Below are 17807 nucleotides of genomic sequence, written 5' to 3' on the forward strand. Positions count from 1 at the left end.
TTTGATGGTTGTTGAAGTAATGGGAGTGGACGTTGGGGAGTTCTTACCTGTTGAGTTTGGAGTCCACCTGTTGGTGGTCAGGCCTGTACACCTGGGCTTAGACACAGAAGGGAGAAAGATAAATGTCTTGAGTGTTACAGCGTGTAAAATCCCATCGCGTTTGAAACGACTGGTACCTTAAGGCACGCTTTGTCCACACAGGAAGCAAGATGAACCCCAACTATGTTGAAACCATGTCGTGACTGATTGTGAAGCTGGCGTGAGAAAGAATTAAAAACAAAAAATATACATGGACATGCAGATGAAGAGAGAGAGAGAGAGAGAGAGAGAGAGAGAGAGAGAGAGAGAGGACTTATACAAGCAAACGACAGAAAGAAAATAACAAACGTCCTCGATGCCAAGCATCTGAAGAGATAGAACGAAAGTGCTGCTCTAAACAATTCGTCGTTTATAAGTGACGGGACTTTGGGTGCACACCTGAACTGACATCCAATTCAAATTGTACACACTGCAAGTGACGGACTTTGGGTGCACACCTGAATTGACATCCAATTCAAATTGTACACACTGCAAGTGACGGGACTTTGGGTGCACACCTGAATTGACATCCAATTCAAATTGTACACACTGCAAGTGACGAACTTTGGGTGCACACCTGAATTGACATCCAATTCAAATTGTACACACTGCAAGTGACGGGACTTTGGGTGCACACCTGAATTGACATCCAATTCAAATTGTACACACTGCAAGTGACGGGACTTTGGGTGAACACCTGAACAGACATCCAATTCAAATTGTACACACTGCAAGTGACGGGACTTTGGGTGCACACCTGAATTGACATCCAATTCAAATTGTACACACTGCAAGTGACGGGACTTTGGGTGAACACCTGAATTGACATCCAATTCAAATTGTACACACTGCAAGTGACGGGACTTTGGGTGCACACCTGAATTGACATCCAATTCAAATTGTACACACTGCAAGTGACGGGACTTTGGGTGCACACCTGAATTGACATCCAATTCAAATTGTACACACTGCAAGTGACGGGACTTTGGGTGAACACCTGAATTGACATCCAATTCAAATTGTACACACTGCAAGTGACGGGACTTTGGGTGCACACCTGAATTGACATTCAATTCAAATTGTACACACTGCAAGTGACGGGACTTTGGGTGAACACCTGAATTGACATCCAATTCAAATTGTACACACTGCAAGTGACGGGACTTTGGGTGAACACCTGAACAGACATCCAATTCAAATTGTACACTCTGCAAGTGACGGGACTTTGGGTGAACACCTGAACAGACATCCAATTCAAATTGTACACACTGCAAGTGACGGACTTTGGGTGCACACCTGAACAGACATCCAATTCAAATTGTACACTCTGCAAGTGACGGGACTTTGGGTGAACACCTGAACTGACATCCAATTCAAATTGTACACACTGCAAGTGACGGACTTTGGGTGAACACCTGAACTGACATCCAATTCAAATTGTACACACTGCAAGTGACGGACTTTGGGTGAACACCTGAACTGACATCCAATTCAAATTGTACACACTGCAAGTGACGGACTTTGGGTGAACACCTGAACTGACATCCAATTCCAATTCAAATTGTACACACTGCAAGTGACGGACTTTGGGTGAACACCTGAACAGACATCCAATTCAAATTGTACACACTGTAAGTGACGGACTTTGGGTGAACACCTGAACAGACAACCAATTCCAATTCAAATTGTACACACTGTAAGTGACGGACTTTGGGTGAACACCTGAACTGACAACCAATTCCAATTCAAATTGTACACACTGCAAGTGACGGACTTTGGGTGAACACCTGAACAGACATCTAATTCAAATTGTACACACTGCAAGTGACGAACTTTGGGTGAACACCTGAACAGACATCCAATTCAAATTGTACACACTGCAAGTGACGAACTTTGGGTGAACACCTGAACTGACATCCAATTCAAATTGTACACACTGCAAGTGACGGACTTTGGGTGAACACCTGAACAGACATCCAATTCAAATTGTACACACTGCAAGTGACGGACTTTGGGTGAACACCTGAATTGACATCCAATTCAAATTGTACACACTGCAAGTGACGAACTTTGGGTGAACAACTGAATTGACATTCCGTTCAGACTGTACACACTGCAGCAGATAGGGGACATAGTCTGCCCATGTCCATTGAGAAAACGTACATTCGCTGTACATTGTATACTGCTGTAATTGAACTAAAAAGGAAACAGTCACAATTATTGTAAAATTGTCTGGTTATTATTATTATTATCATTTGTACTATTATCATTATCATCATCATCACCGTTATCATCATCATTAACGCTACGCTTTACAGAGTTACCACCAGCTGAATGTTTAGAAAAAGGTCCATACTTTGCAAAAGTGGATATACAATATTGCCTCTCTGTTAAAGAAATAAAATCTGTATGTATATGTCTGGCATGAAGTGGTGCATGCCTGATGTATTGGAACAGACTGTCTGTACAAGACAAGAACAAAATGTGTGTACCAGCTCAAAAGTTTCACACTAAACTTCGCCTTTTTTTCTCTTCCTGGCAGCGTCCACACTCCTCCTTGCACCCCCATCCCCCACCCACCTCCTCCCATCCTCCCTCTTCCACTCGCTCCCCCCCCCCCCACCTTCTCCCTTCCTCCCTCTTCCACCCCCCCCCCCCCCCCCACACACACACACACACACACACACACTCCTCCCTCCCTCTTCCACTCGCTCCCCCCTCCCTCTACCCCCCCCTTCCGCCCCCCCCCCCTCCCCACACACACACACACACTCCTTCCTCACCTCCCCACTCTCACATTTCTGTCAATTGCGCACCCGCACGCACTCATCCGTACACGCGTACAACAGGATTACCCAGCTGCAATAAGCTTGGGAAAAAGAGAAAATTTGGAAGGCGTTACTGATTGTCCACACACATACACACACACTCACTCACACACACACACATACACGCACACGCGCGCGCGCACACACACACACACGGCACACACACACACACACACACACACACACACACACACACAAACACACGCTCGCGCGAATTACTGAACTGATCCCTGAAATAATCCAGGCAGATAACGTTTGGAATAATGTCATAGACTGTCTGGCACTGATTGATCGCTTTATTTTCTGCGGTATATATTTTGCCAGTGAAGCAGAAGATGTGATTGTGTGGCTGTGTCGCATCACTGGTTCGCTTTCACCGACTGCAGCCTGACATCGTGACTTCACGTCACTGCAGCACCCGTCCACCCCTGAGAGGACCTGACACGTCACGCTGGAGAGAGATCGGCCTGATTCCTGTTTGGTGCAGCTGGAGAAGCCATGGCAACATTAAAAAAACACCAACATCAAAACTGAACGTGTCGTCGTCAGTCAGTCCCTGTGTTTGGTAGACATTTGCCTCAAACAACGGTGAAATCAGATCTAAGAAAAAAAGGATAAAAAGAAAGGAATAGCTATGTACAGTAAATCTTCAATCTGCATAAAATCAAGAGGAAAAAGGAAAAGAAAAAACAAACAAATCGCGTAATAAAACGAAGCAAGCTCGATGTGCTTTAGACATGTGCAAGGTCGCTGTCATAAAGAACAGTCTACATATGATGTTCGAATTGAAGAGAAAGGGTAAGAGGGAGAAGGGGTAAGGTTGGAAATCTTGCCCCAAAACACTTGAATTTGTTAACGGCTCCCCCGGTCCTCAACCCCACACCTACCGTTAGTAAGTGGTAGCCTAAATACATCAAGTTTCTCTGCAGATCTTCACATACACAGCAGAACCACCGGCAGATTTTCTGCTGTAAGGAGGAAGAAGATAATGGACGAAGGTTGTCACTGATTCATTATGTGTATTACCGTATTTTCACAAATAATGCCCGCGTCTGGAGGTCTGATTCTCGTCTTTGTGAACAAGTGAGGAAGGGGAGTTGTTGAAATATTTCCTTTGATCCGGAATTGGGTTTTGGTTGTCGGCATGAAAATGTAAATCAAGCAATGGACAATTGTAATGCTCTTCTCGCATTTTCATATCGTCTGTAGTTGCTTATTCACGAAAAAAAAAAAGTATAAAAAAAATTAATACAAGAGAGGCAAGGTCTTCAAGACTCACTTGTGATACACTTTTAAAAAAAAATCTAATCGTTAAAATGTGTTCTTTATTTGCTATTATAAAGCTTCGGGTTAAAAGAAAAAAAGTCCAAACGGCAGATTCGAACCCCGCGTGTTCGAGTGAGAAGAAACTGTCTTACCCATTACACTATCAGGCCTCCTCAACTGATGTTCAAAAATATATTATTTAAACAGGCGTTTTAAAAGGGCGATAAATTGATTGCGGTATTCGCAGTGAGAACGCTGTTCAAAAAATCTTTAAGGGCAATTAAATATTTCTGCACAAGATTCAGCGCTATATAAGTACCATTATTATTATTATCATTAATTAAAAATTCTTTTTAAGTCCGCAGTAAAGGAGACGTGGCTATCGCCGCAATCACACTGCAACATTTAGGCGTTTTCTCTGGATCTAGATAGATGTACAAGTTAGTTACACGCGGTTGACACTGACACGTTCGATTCAATTTCTCTTTTATGTTCATTCTAGTTTTATAGTGTTAAAGTTGATATGAAAATTGGGTGTTTTGTTAAACCAATAACATGTAGAGCCAAGTACAAGTGCTTCTAAAGGTCGTATGAAGTGAAAAGGACTTCCTTTTGAGAAAAGTCAAGACTGGAAATTTTTACGTTTCATCAATTCAAGGGTATTAACTCTCATAGTTTATTATTTTTAACTGTGAATTCCGACTGATTCTGTGGATATTTTTATGGCAGTTTGGGGCATAACCCAGTAAGTGATGAGGCGTTCACAAATCTTTCTCTGAATAAATATTTAACGGTCTCCTTCTCCAACTTTCCATCACATGTTATCGTGTATTGTCGATTGAATATAGGATTGAACGGGCAGGTCAGCCACTTGAAACAAAATGGCGTCGTTCGCGTTCGTGAAGAATATGAGCACGGGCTTTGAATATGTATAAATATAATATGTGTACGCAATTGATTTTTGCCCATGACCTTCAAGGCTCAGCCAATAGATATATAAAGTCCACTCGTCGTATTAATTTTAGTATTTTCCGAAAAAGACCACTTGGGCGAATGAACATAGTGAAAGCCCTGTACACTGAGAGTAAAACACACAAACTTTTTATGTATCGAGTATAATTTCAAAATGTAATGTTTAAGATGAGAAAGATCAGTTTAAAGCAAATTATGCCCCCCTAGCATTAATTACAGATTAATTTCCCTTTTTTTCTATCTGCACCAAAGACATGCAAAATAAATATAACTTCTATGCTTAGCAAAAGAAGTTCCTGTATGAACAAAAAATGATAAAGATGACTGCTCTTGTTGTTGTGTCAGAATATCACATCAAAAAGTGCCAAGTTTAGAGAATAAAAAAAATATATAAATATAACAGTAAATTCAGTTTGCATATAATTTGGCTTCTTTTTTCTTTTTTGTGCCCATCCCAGAGGTGCAATATTGTTTTAAACAAGATGACTGGAAAGAACTTAATTTTTCCTATTTTTATGCCAAATTTGGTGTAAACTGACAAAGTATTTGCAGAGAAAATGGCAATGTTAAAGTTTACCACACACATACACACATACTGGCAGTCCATTTCAGCACGTTTACTTTTTTTTTCACAAACGTCGATCACCGAAAATGTCCATCCACGTTACTGTCACTGTCACAAACCGCAAATGAACATTTCCCGCGATCGGGGCTGCGAAAACAGTATTACCACTGTGGCTTGGATTGCGGAAGTAATCCGATTGAATCCAGGAAATATCAATCAGCGCTGTTCATTTGAGTACATGAGTCACAGGCATTCCAGCAGTGAGTGTGTGTGTGTGCTACACACAGCTGAAGAAACCAAATAAATGCCGCTTAGAAATCAGAGTCGTCATTATACAGAGGAAAAAAATGAAAAATTATGCATTGAATACAGGAAGCGAAATAGCAGTTATGGACTGCTTTGATTTTCCAATCTAACGAGCTGAGTCTGACCTCAAGGTGAAGAAAACCACAAATGCCTGTGAGTACTTTCATCGGGAAATCAGAGAAGCGTTCTGTTCTCAGCTCTCAAAAATCCTCACCCTCGAAAACAAAGCTCTTGTTAGTTCCGGCAAAACCATGCTTTAAAATAATGCGAGCAAGCTCCTGTTTTAATTCCAGCATCCACTGAAAGAATGTGACTGTGCGGCAGGTAGTTATACGCAATGTGATACCTGTTCATTTTTTCCTTGTTTAAATCGTATCAAAACAAATCTCAATCGCGAAAAGGCGGAAATTCCCTTTGCGGTATCACAAAAATCTATTCTGCGGTAATATGGGTTTGTTTGTTTGTTTGTTTGTTTGTTTTTTGTTACTGGCTTTTTTTTTCTTTTCCTTTTTTTTTGGCCCTTTTTTTCCCTTTTTTCTTTTTTTTTTTTTTTGCGAAAACGAGCTGTGGACCCATCCCAAGTCAGAAATTTTGTACATGATGTTCAGCCGCTGTCCGTGGAAACAGTTCATTAACTGTACTGCCCTGAATTCTACGGCACAGACAAGCCAGGAGAACTGGGGTGGCGACCACCCGAGGTGATCCAGACACCAACGTCATGTTCCGTGTCCAGGTTAATGCCTGACGCTGTGGTGGGTATCAAAGTGCTCGGGCCCCGTTTATGAGAGCGTTAGCAGTTCCCGGCCCTTGTTCGTCATGACATTCATGGGCGTGGGAGTGTCACGGTTTGGTTGGCATCTTTACTGTTGAGCTCCTCATCTGTCTGGACAACGCCACAGTCGTGTACTTATCACCACCACAACTATTGTATTGCATTGTAGTGTAGTGCAGTATATTACTCTTTTTTTCACAACAGATTTCTCTGTGTAAAATTCGGGCTGCTCTCCCCAGGGAGAGCGCGTCGCTACACTGAGAGCGCCACCCTTTTTTTTTTTTTTTTTTTTTACATACAGTCTTGCGGCTGGAGCTGAAAACAGGACTCCTAACAAGACACCTGATGGTGCCCATTGGATAACCCCATGGCGACGTCTTCATTCATCAGACGAGCAAGGTCGAGCTCGTTGTGTGTGAGTGATCCAGGGTTGTCTCTTCCGTCACAGGACTACAACCTTGCCGTGGTCAGCCATGTCCTTGTGCACGTATGCATTTATCTCGACGAATGTTTATCCTTGGAAGACCTGCACACAGATCAGTGTCTTTTGTCCCTGTTGTTGAAGCGAACTCCCAGCCTCTGAATGCCGGAGTAGGGCCACTGGAGACCTCAGCGTCACGCCTGTCTGAGACCACGCCTTTGTACATTCTCACAGGATGACCCAGTTTGAGGAGAAGGGACACGTGTGCTTGTGGCTTTGGGTATCTTTCTTGATGTGCAGATGGCGGAATTTGATCGGAAAGCAGTTTTGTCTTAGAACACACACACACACACACACACACACACACACACACACACACACACACACAGAATGAAGTTTCTGAAAACACTTTCCCATTAACACTGAAACACAACGTCAAATATGTTGCATGGACACACACACACACACACACACACACACACACACACACACACACAGAATGAATTTTTTAAAAGACTTTTCCGTGTACACTGAAACACAACGTCAAATGTGCTGCATGGAGAAAGTTACATTTCCCAATTCAGTTCTTGTTAAGCGGAGAAAAGTAGTATATGTTTTTGGGCAGGATTGATTGACGTCGCAACTGGTAAATTATCGTGTAAAGCATATATTTTTATACTGATTATTTTCATATATATTTCCCATCAAAATGGCTAAACTTCACAAAGAATATTTTGATTATCAGCGGTTATGATTGTGTTTGGTTTTCACAAACATTTCATAGTAAAGATTTCTTTTGTCGAAATATTACGCAAAGTCTAAAAGATTCGTACATTCAGTCATGGATAAAATCGCATGAAGACAGTACTAAATGTCTGTTCTGTAGGAGCAACAAACGCAGCTTTATCAAGAAAAATATATGACAACTACCAGATGCATGCAAAGATCCTTCAATAAAGTTTCCTTGCAGTTATAAACTGCAGATCAAAACAGGAAGAAGAGAAGGCGAAAACAGAATTTGCAAGGAATGTAATATGGGAACTGTTGGGGATGAATTTTATTTTTTGAAATGTCCTAAAATATAATCCGAAATAAACTGACACCACGTAAATGCCAATCGTATTTGTCAATAGGTGACAGTGTTGGACAAAAGTTGTGATACAATGTGTATACATTGCTATTGTATCTTCCACAACCCAAAAGGGGAAAAAGAGTAATTTCGTTGAATCATTTTAGAATCTTTGAATCTTTACATGTATATTCACACACACACACACACACACACACACACACACACACACACACACACACACACACACACACACACACACACACGCACACACACACACACAAGAATGTGCACATTCCAACACGCACAAGAATGCATAAGTAAGCTTTTTGTCAGGTGATTTCATTCAGTTCGGCACTTTTCACAAGATACATTTCGGTAGATATTGTGTTTGTCATAGCTTCATGGCGTATCATGTAGATATATAGATAGGGGTGGCACTGGGGGCATCTCGTGTGCAGCAGAATTTCTCCCCACGAGATGACAACCTGACTGGGTGGGTCATAAAACAGGTGGTGCACGGTTACCGGTGGCGTTGGATTGGCCGTTAACTCGGTCGAGCTGTACACGTCTTCAGTGCGTACCGTGTGAAGAATGGTTTTTATTGATCTGCTGCTGTTCAGTGTCTTGGTCTGTCTGTCTCTTCGGGGTATCAGATGGCTTTTTGTCTTCCTCTTCTTTCTTTTCTTCGTGTGTGTGTGTTTGTCTGTTTTGTTGTTGTTGTTGTTTTTGTTTGTTTTTTGTTGTTGTTTTCCCCCGTACTGTTAGAATGGCCTCGTAGTTTAGTTGCAGGGATGAGGATGTTGGCAGCAGGTGTGGGAGCTACTGAAAGGTGTGGGAGCTACTGAGGGGGTGGTATGCAGGAAAAAGTTATTCTTGTCAAAACCTCTAATTCTGTTTACAAACAAGGACTGGAATTATGAGCACACATGTTCACGACTGGAACTGGACAGTCCTCTATGAAAACCCAACAGGCAGAATCTACCGCCCTGCCTCAGACCGTATTCTCACTCCCATTCAATGTTCTTTCCAATCTGGTGCTTCTGTGAAACCATGTCTCCTTCGTTTACAGAATGCAAGATTCAGTTCTCAAACTTATTTTTTGAGCTCTTTGAATTATGAGCTCCTCACATCAGCTTATCACTCTCTGACACTGTCCACTTTGGTCTTTTCAGAAGCAGAAAGTTCCGTGGTTAGCACATGTATTCACTGGTGAGCTACCCAAAGGCACTGGATCTGTCTTCCTCCGCTCTTTTCCATTTTGTTCACAAAATGCCAAATATTCAAATCAGTAGAATTCAACAGTTCTTGTCAGCGCTGTGGTCTGATGAAAGACAGCTCTTCTTAAACGGAGGAAGTATTTTTTTGTCGGCGGAGTGTTTTTCTACACTCTCCTTCAAGCCGTCCCACATTCCATCCCCTGAAACAAACTTTACCACCCATCACCCAGTTTTTCTCAAACCCCACAACATGAAACCAGTATTCTCTCCTTCCAAACCGAATACCCACCCAATAATCCTACCCCCCCCCACCCCCATTCCCCTCCACCCCCGTCCATGTCATGATAACTCCCTGTCCCTGTCACAGCCATCAAACTAAATATGTACTATTGTTGGAACATAATCGTTACGTTGTTGCAGAGTTTAATTGTTTTAGAACAAATATTAAAAGCCCTAGAAATAGTGTAGACCCACCCGCCACTTCAACATGTTATACTGGATAGGTGAGCTACCTTTAAATGTATAGTATTGTATCACTATATAGATCTATAGAGATCTATTGTTTGGGAAAAGTCCCGGTTAGAGGTCACTTTAGATATAAGCTTACACGTAAAGATCTTTCGTGCCAGAAGTCAGAGTTGTTCTGCAACTGTCACTGGAAAACAGTCTGTGTGATTGTTGAAGCCCTCAGTTGTACTAGATTCGTTCTAGTAGGGTTCAGTTTCATTGTATTCTATGTATGTTCTAGCTTTAGACTCCCGAAACGGGGGAGTGACATTTTAGGGGTATTTATTAGCCCAAGAATCCCAGTGAAAATCCTTGAGGAAGGATTTAGGACTCCAAGTGGGCAAAATTTGTCTGTCCTGTCAGTTACGTGTATTGAGGTGGCGGGCTACTCCGGGCCGTGGGCTGTGCATTCTGGAGACTCCAGGGTTCATTTTCTGTGCCCCATCTTGTACCCCATTTCCACTTACCATTTCCCTTACACCCCTGCTCCTCCCCTTCTAAAGGACAACGACCCTCTGCGATTTTCTGGGATCTACGCCTGTAAAGCAAACGGCCAGACTGTGCGTCAGCTGTGAGGTGGGCCTCGGACAGGCTTTATTTTATCACATCAAGGCGGAACTGTGGATCAGCTTTGGGGGTGGGCGACAGAGAGACGTTTATTTTACATCGGGATGGGTAATTGGGTAGCATCAATGGTTCTTCATCAGCGTGGGTTAGCATCAGCGTTTATCCTCTGCGTTTAGATCTGATTGTTGACATCACGATTTTATTGTGGACGCTATCCTGGTAAAAGAAAAGTTTTATTATTTGTATTTCCCTGGACGGTTCGAGGAGGAATTTGATGGAAGACTACAAATTAATTTAGTGACCTATATAAGGGTCAAAGGACTTGGTTGAGCGAATGTGTATGAATGTGTGCTAGAGTGTAGGATTGAGAGAGTGCAGGGTGTGTCGGAATAGAGTAATATTAAAATTTGATGTCATGGGTGAATGAATAAATGTGTATATGACTGGTCATTAAGCCCGTGTCGTTGTTGGTATTTTGTATGTACGTCCATATCTATGTTCGGGGCTAAGGGGGCATATCTTATCTAATATCGTCTATTCCTTTTCTTGACTGTCCATCTCTAACTCCATAGGGTTCTTCTCTTCTCACCTCTTTAACTCACTCAGTACGGCCAGTCCTCTCTTCTCCTCTACACAGACCCCTAGGATGTCCAGTGGGTGTCTGAATGACCCAACCTTTAGCTTCCGTCGTAAGAATTGTGGTATTCTTTGTCAACATTCACCTCTTCAGTATAAGAGCCTTCCTCTTGCAATATTTTGATGATGGTAATTGGGGTGAAACGCTGTTAACGTCGTCTCTTTCGCCGTTCGTATGGAGAGAGTTAAACTTAGTCTATCCCCTCCAAACTATCCTCTCCTCATTAAATGCACTTTCTGACAGTCCCACAACCTCAAACCCACAATCCCCATCATCATACGTATCATACACTATCGTACGATACAATACGATACGCAACGATACGCTCCGATATGATAAACTACGATATGATACAATATGAAACGATACGATACGATACGATACATGATACGATACGATCTGATACGATCTGATACGATATAATACGGTATAATAGGATTCAATACGATTCGATATAATACGATACGATACGATACGTTACGATACGATATGAAATGATTAGATACGATACGATACAATACGATATGTAACGATATGCTACGATATGATACGCTATGATATGATACGATACAAAACGATACGCAACAATACGCTACGATATGATACGCTAGGATATGATACAATATGAAACGATGCGTAACGATATGATGTGATACGCTACGATATGATACGATATGATACGATACGATATCATACGATATCGTTCGATACGATATGCTAAAATAGGATACGATATGAATCGATACAATACGATATAGTACGATACTATACGATATGAAACGATACGATACGGTACACTATGATACGATATGATACGCTAAAATAGGATACGATACAATACGATATCATACGATACGGTACGAAACGATACAATACGCTAAAATAGGTTACAATACGATATGATATAATACGATATAATACGATGCGATATGATACGAAACGATACGATACAATTCGATATGATACGATACGATACGATACGATACTACATGAAACGATACGATACAATACAAAACGATATGATACAATATAAAACGATATAATAGGATACGATGGGAAACGGAACGATATGATATGATACGATACGATCACCTTCACCTTCACCTATCCCGTAGTCTTGTGGACCGATGGGGCACCACAGGTGATCTGGCAACCAGCATCTTCCAGTCCTCTCGGTTTTCTGACCTCCTGACTGTATCGCTCAACCTCAAGCCGTCCATTCTGGGATGTTGTCCTCCCATCTCTTCCTCTGTCTGCCTCTCCTTCTCCCTCCTTGCACTGTGCCCTGCAGGAATGTCTTGGCAAGCCCTGATGATCTCATGACATGGCCATACCATTTGAGCTTGCGTCTCTTGACCAAGGTCAACAGGTACGATACGATACGATATGATTTGCTAAAATAGGATACGATACGAATCAATACGATACGGTATAATACGATACTATATGATACGATATGATATGATACGATACTCTACATGATACGCTACGATATGATATGATACGATACGATACGATATGAAACGATACGATATAGTACGCTATAACAGGATACTACACGTTATGATACGATATAATACGAAACGATACGATACGATACAACACAATATGATATGATATAATACGACACAATACGATATGATACGATACGATACGATATGATTCGATATGATACGGTATAATACGATACGATACGATACGAATCGTATCCTATCGTATTGTATCATATCGTATCATAGCGAATCGTATCCTATCGTATCGTATCATTTCGTTTCATATCATACCGTATCGTATTGTATCATATCACATCATATTATATCATATCGTAGCGTATCGTTTCCCATCGTATCCTGTTATATTGTTTCATATTGAATCATATCGTATTGTTTCATATTGTATCGTATCCTATTATAGCGAATCATATTGTATCGCATCGTATTGTATCGTTTCATATCGTATCGTATCGTATCGTATCATAACGTAGCGTATCATATCGTAGCGAATTATGTCATAGCGTATTGTATCATATCCTGTCGTATCGTATCATAGCGATTCGTATCGTATAGTATCCTATTATAGTGTATCATATCGTATCGTATCGTTTTGTTTCATATCGTATGGTATCGTATCGTATCATATTGTATCGTTTCATATCGTATCGTATCGTATCATATTGTAGCATATCATATCATAGCGTAGTGTAGCATATCGTATTATATGGTATCGTTCTGTTTCCCATCGTATCCTGTTATATCATTTCATATCAAATCGTATTGTATCGTTTCGTATTATATCGTATCGTATCGTATCATAGCATATCGTATCATATCGTATCGAATTGTATCGTTTCCCATTGTATCCTATTATATCGTATTATATCATATCGCATCCTATTATAGCGAATCATATCATATCGTATCATATCATGTCCTGTCATATCATATCATAGCGAATCGTATCGTATAGTATCCTATTACAGTGTATCATATCGCATCGTATCGTATTGTTTCGTTTCATATCGTATCGTATCGTATCGTATCGTATCATATCGCTTCATATCGAATCGTATCGTATCGTATCCTATTATACCGTATCATATTGTATCGTATCATAGCGTATTGTATCGTCTAGTATTGTATTATATCGTATCGTATCAAATTGTATCATATCAAATTGCATCGTTTCCCATCGTATCCTACTATGTCGTATCAAATCGTATCATATCCTATTATGTGAATCCTATCGTATCGTTTCATATCCATATCCTGTCGTATCATATCATATCGTATCATAGCGAATCGTATCGCATAGTATCCTATTATAGCTTATCATATCGTATCGTATCGTTTCGTATCGTATTGTGTCATCTCATATTGTATCATATTGTATCGTATCATATCGTAGCGCACCGTAGCGTATTGTATCATATCGTATCGTATAGTATCATATTGTATCGTATCCTATCCTATCCTATCCTATTTCAGTATCATATCATATGATATCAAATTGTTTCATATCGTATCATATCCTATTATATTGTATCATATCGTATCATATCCTATTTTTGCATATCATATCGTATCTTCTCGTATTGTAACGTATCGTATCATATCATATCGTAGCAGAGTGTATCGTATCGTATCGTATTGTATCCTATTATATCGTATCGTATCGTATCGAATGGTTTCATATCGTATTGTGTCCTATTATATTGTATCAAATGGTATCGTATCCTATTATAGCGTATCATATCGTATCATATTGTATCGTATTGTATTGTATCGTATCATATCGTATAGAATCGTATCGTATCATATTGTATCATGTTGTATCGTGTCATATCATATTGTACCGTATCATACCATATCGTATCGTATCCTATTATAGCGTATCTTATCGTATCGTATCGTTTCATATCGTATCGTGTCCTATTCTATTGTATCATATCCTATGGTATCCTATTATAGCGTATCATATCATATCGTATCATATCGGGTCATATCATATCATATCCTGTCGTATCGTATCATATTGTGTCATATCATATCATTTCATATCATATCGTATCGTATCGTATCGTCTTGTATCGTATCATATCGTATTGTATCATATCGGAGTGTATCGTAGCATATTGTATTGTATTGTATCATATAACATCATATTATATTATATTGTATCCTATCCTATCCTATCCAATTTTAGCGTATCGTATTGTATCGTATCGCATCCTACTATATCGTATCATATCGTATCATATCATTTCATATCATATCCAAGTTAAGTGTATTGTATCGTATCATTTCATATCATATCATATCGTATCTTATCGTATCCCATCGTATCCTATTGTATTGGATTGTATCGTATCGTATCGTATCCTATTATATTGTATCATATCATATCGTATCATACTGTTTCATATCGTATCTTATCGTATCGTATCGTATCGTATCGTATCGTATTATATCGTATCATATAGTATCATATCATATCATATCATGTTGTATCATATCGTATCATATGCTGTTATATTGTATCATATTGTATCATATCATATCGTATCATATCGTATCATATCATTTATCATATCTTAGCATATCGTAGCATAGTGTATCGTATCGTGTCATATCGTAGCATATCGTAGCATGTCGTATCGTATCTTATCGTATCATATCATATCATATCATATTGTTTCGTATCATATCATATTGTATAATATCGTATCATATCGTATCAGATCGAATCGTATCGCATCATATCATATCATATCGTATCGTATCATGTCATATCATATCGAATCGTATCGTATTATATCGTATCATATCATACTGCATCGTATCATATCGTATCGTATTGTATCGTGTCGTATCGTATGATATCGTATCGTGTCATATTTTATCGTATCGTATCGCATCGTTTCATATCGTATCATATTGTATCATGTCTTATCATATTGTATCGTATCGTATCGAATCGACTCACCCAGTCCCATTGCACCACAAGGACAGTAAGGTGACTGTATCTTACTCAGACACTGACAATGACAGTGGTGTGTGGCAATTCAGGCCCATGCCCAGACGCAGGACATCAACCCTGCAAGCCACGCCAGAGCAGACTCCACTACCACCAGATTCTGCACCAAGGCGATCCACACGACTGGCATCCAGACTGACTGTGTGATAAGACTGGTGAGGTTTAGTTTACACCCAGAACAGTGACACTGCAAAAACACTCATGATGACAATATTCATGTTTCATTTTTTTTTTATTCTTGCTGAACTGGCTGATTATGGTTTTGTTTTTGTTTTTTGTTTTTTTATTCCTGTTCATGCTGTAATTCTATTCTCATTTCAGATACTTCTGCATAATTCATGTTTTATGCTTTTTATTTTCTTCTTGCTTAACCTGTGATCTAGCTTGTCACAAGGTCTTAGCAATGCTCCCATAATTTGTTGTTATGATTTATGCTATTATACATGTATGCTACTCTACATGTACATATGACAGTGTTGATGTATACATAGATTGATAGGCACACAAATGAATGCTTTCCAACTTCATAGTGTATTTACCTAATTGGGACCTTTTCTCTGTATCAAACTGTTCAAAGTTAATTTGGAATGCATTGGACTAAGTTCAAACCTATAACTTAACCTGGCTACTGCCACTTTGAATACAGAAGTAGGGTATTGTTCCTAAGAATGTTGTGGTCATTTCACATTCACTTAGCTATCAGTTATCAGTTAAATTAACTCCCTTTACCTACTCAATAATTCTTGTTTGATGCTCAGCTGAGCCTGCTCACAAGAATTACTTTTAATTAACCATCACGGACGATGGATTTCAAAAGATGGGGGGAGATGTAGCCAAGCACTTTGCTTCAGATAGTGCTCTTAGGCTTTAGATACTGCTTCACGCACAACCTGTATAGCAGACGGCGTTTTCGCAACTAACCCGCTGGCCTTCAACAGCTCGTGCAGAATGTTTGATGCCATTCCTGGTTTAAATGCAAAGCCCATTCTAAACCTATTCCCTAACCATCTATCAAATCAAGTCTCTGTATCGTTCACTTCACTATTATATTTGTTGTGCTTACACACACACTTTAATCAGTTAAAAGCATACTTGATTTCATTTTAATCATTCTGCAGTCTAAAGATTTCAATTGACGCTAAGCTAACGTCATTTGTCTCGCCACACACCACTCCATAACCAGCATCGCTGTACTCAATTGGGTGAGCTGACATCTGTGTTTCTGATGCAGCATATTTAATTAATATCTCTTTTGTCGGATCAGTGAACTATAAGTATTATATACTGGCAGAATTGTTGCAGTTCCATCTTTAAATCTATTCCATTTGTGTTTGCCTACTTTAAAATGAATTAACGCAGTTTGTAATTTTCAGGACGAGCTCGCTAAAACTGACCCTTTTCAGGTGATTTAAATTAAGATTATAAATTCATATTAAATAATCAACACTTCATTTTATACTCATTAGAAAGTAGGTGTTGAGCTCTTTCTTTTGTGACCTATCCGACGTAAATCTGTTCAGGACTCATTTGGAAATCTATCACTGAACACCTTGTACGAAACACAACTTTCATCAGATTTAGCCTGATTGGTGATGACTTGCTTCACGGGCCACGCTAGCGTCAGTGCAGTCCACTTAACTTGCATAAACTGGCGGAGTGGGTGATCATCTGGTCACTTTCAACCTGGTCAGTCATCTGACCAGAGCCTGCTCTCTTTCTCTCTTGCTGTTTCGCAAGCAGTGTGTGTGTGTGTGTGCACGTTGTCCCAGAGGCCAACATCTCGCTTCATATCAATGTAAATACTAGTGTGTAGAATGTGTTGATTTGTAAATTGTATTCTTTGATACAGTACTTGTGTTCGTATGAGTATGTTCAGTTATTGCTTTGTTCAGTTAATTCTTTGTTCAGTTATTGCTTTGACATGTAGTCACAGCTCAGCTATGATTGATCTAACAATTACCATGTCCTCATATGCTCATAGCAGTCTTAAATTTAATTCTTCTTAACGTCACAGTCAGTGACGTCTCTAGACGCTGATAGTTCGAGAATGTTCTAGTGAATGCATA

At 39.9% G+C, this 17807-nt stretch overlaps 1 protein-coding gene across 1 annotated transcript in view; it reads left to right on the forward strand.

The window, feature by feature from the left end:
* The first annotated feature begins 7443 nt into the window (after positions 1 to 7443).
* LOC143298664 (uncharacterized) overlaps positions 7444 to 17807 on the forward strand; it is a 103458-nt gene continuing 93094 nt past the window's right edge. The window contains exons 1-2 of the mRNA XM_076611547.1: positions 7444 to 7470; positions 15774 to 15896. Coding sequence (XP_076467662.1) covers positions 7444 to 7470; positions 15774 to 15896 — 150 coding nt within the window. The remainder of the gene's footprint in view (positions 7471 to 15773; positions 15897 to 17807) is intronic.

The sequence above is a fragment of the Babylonia areolata genome, chromosome 24 (assembly GCF_041734735.1).
Source record: "Babylonia areolata isolate BAREFJ2019XMU chromosome 24, ASM4173473v1, whole genome shotgun sequence".
In the NCBI taxonomy this organism is placed as follows: Eukaryota; Metazoa; Mollusca; class Gastropoda; order Neogastropoda; family Buccinidae; genus Babylonia; species Babylonia areolata.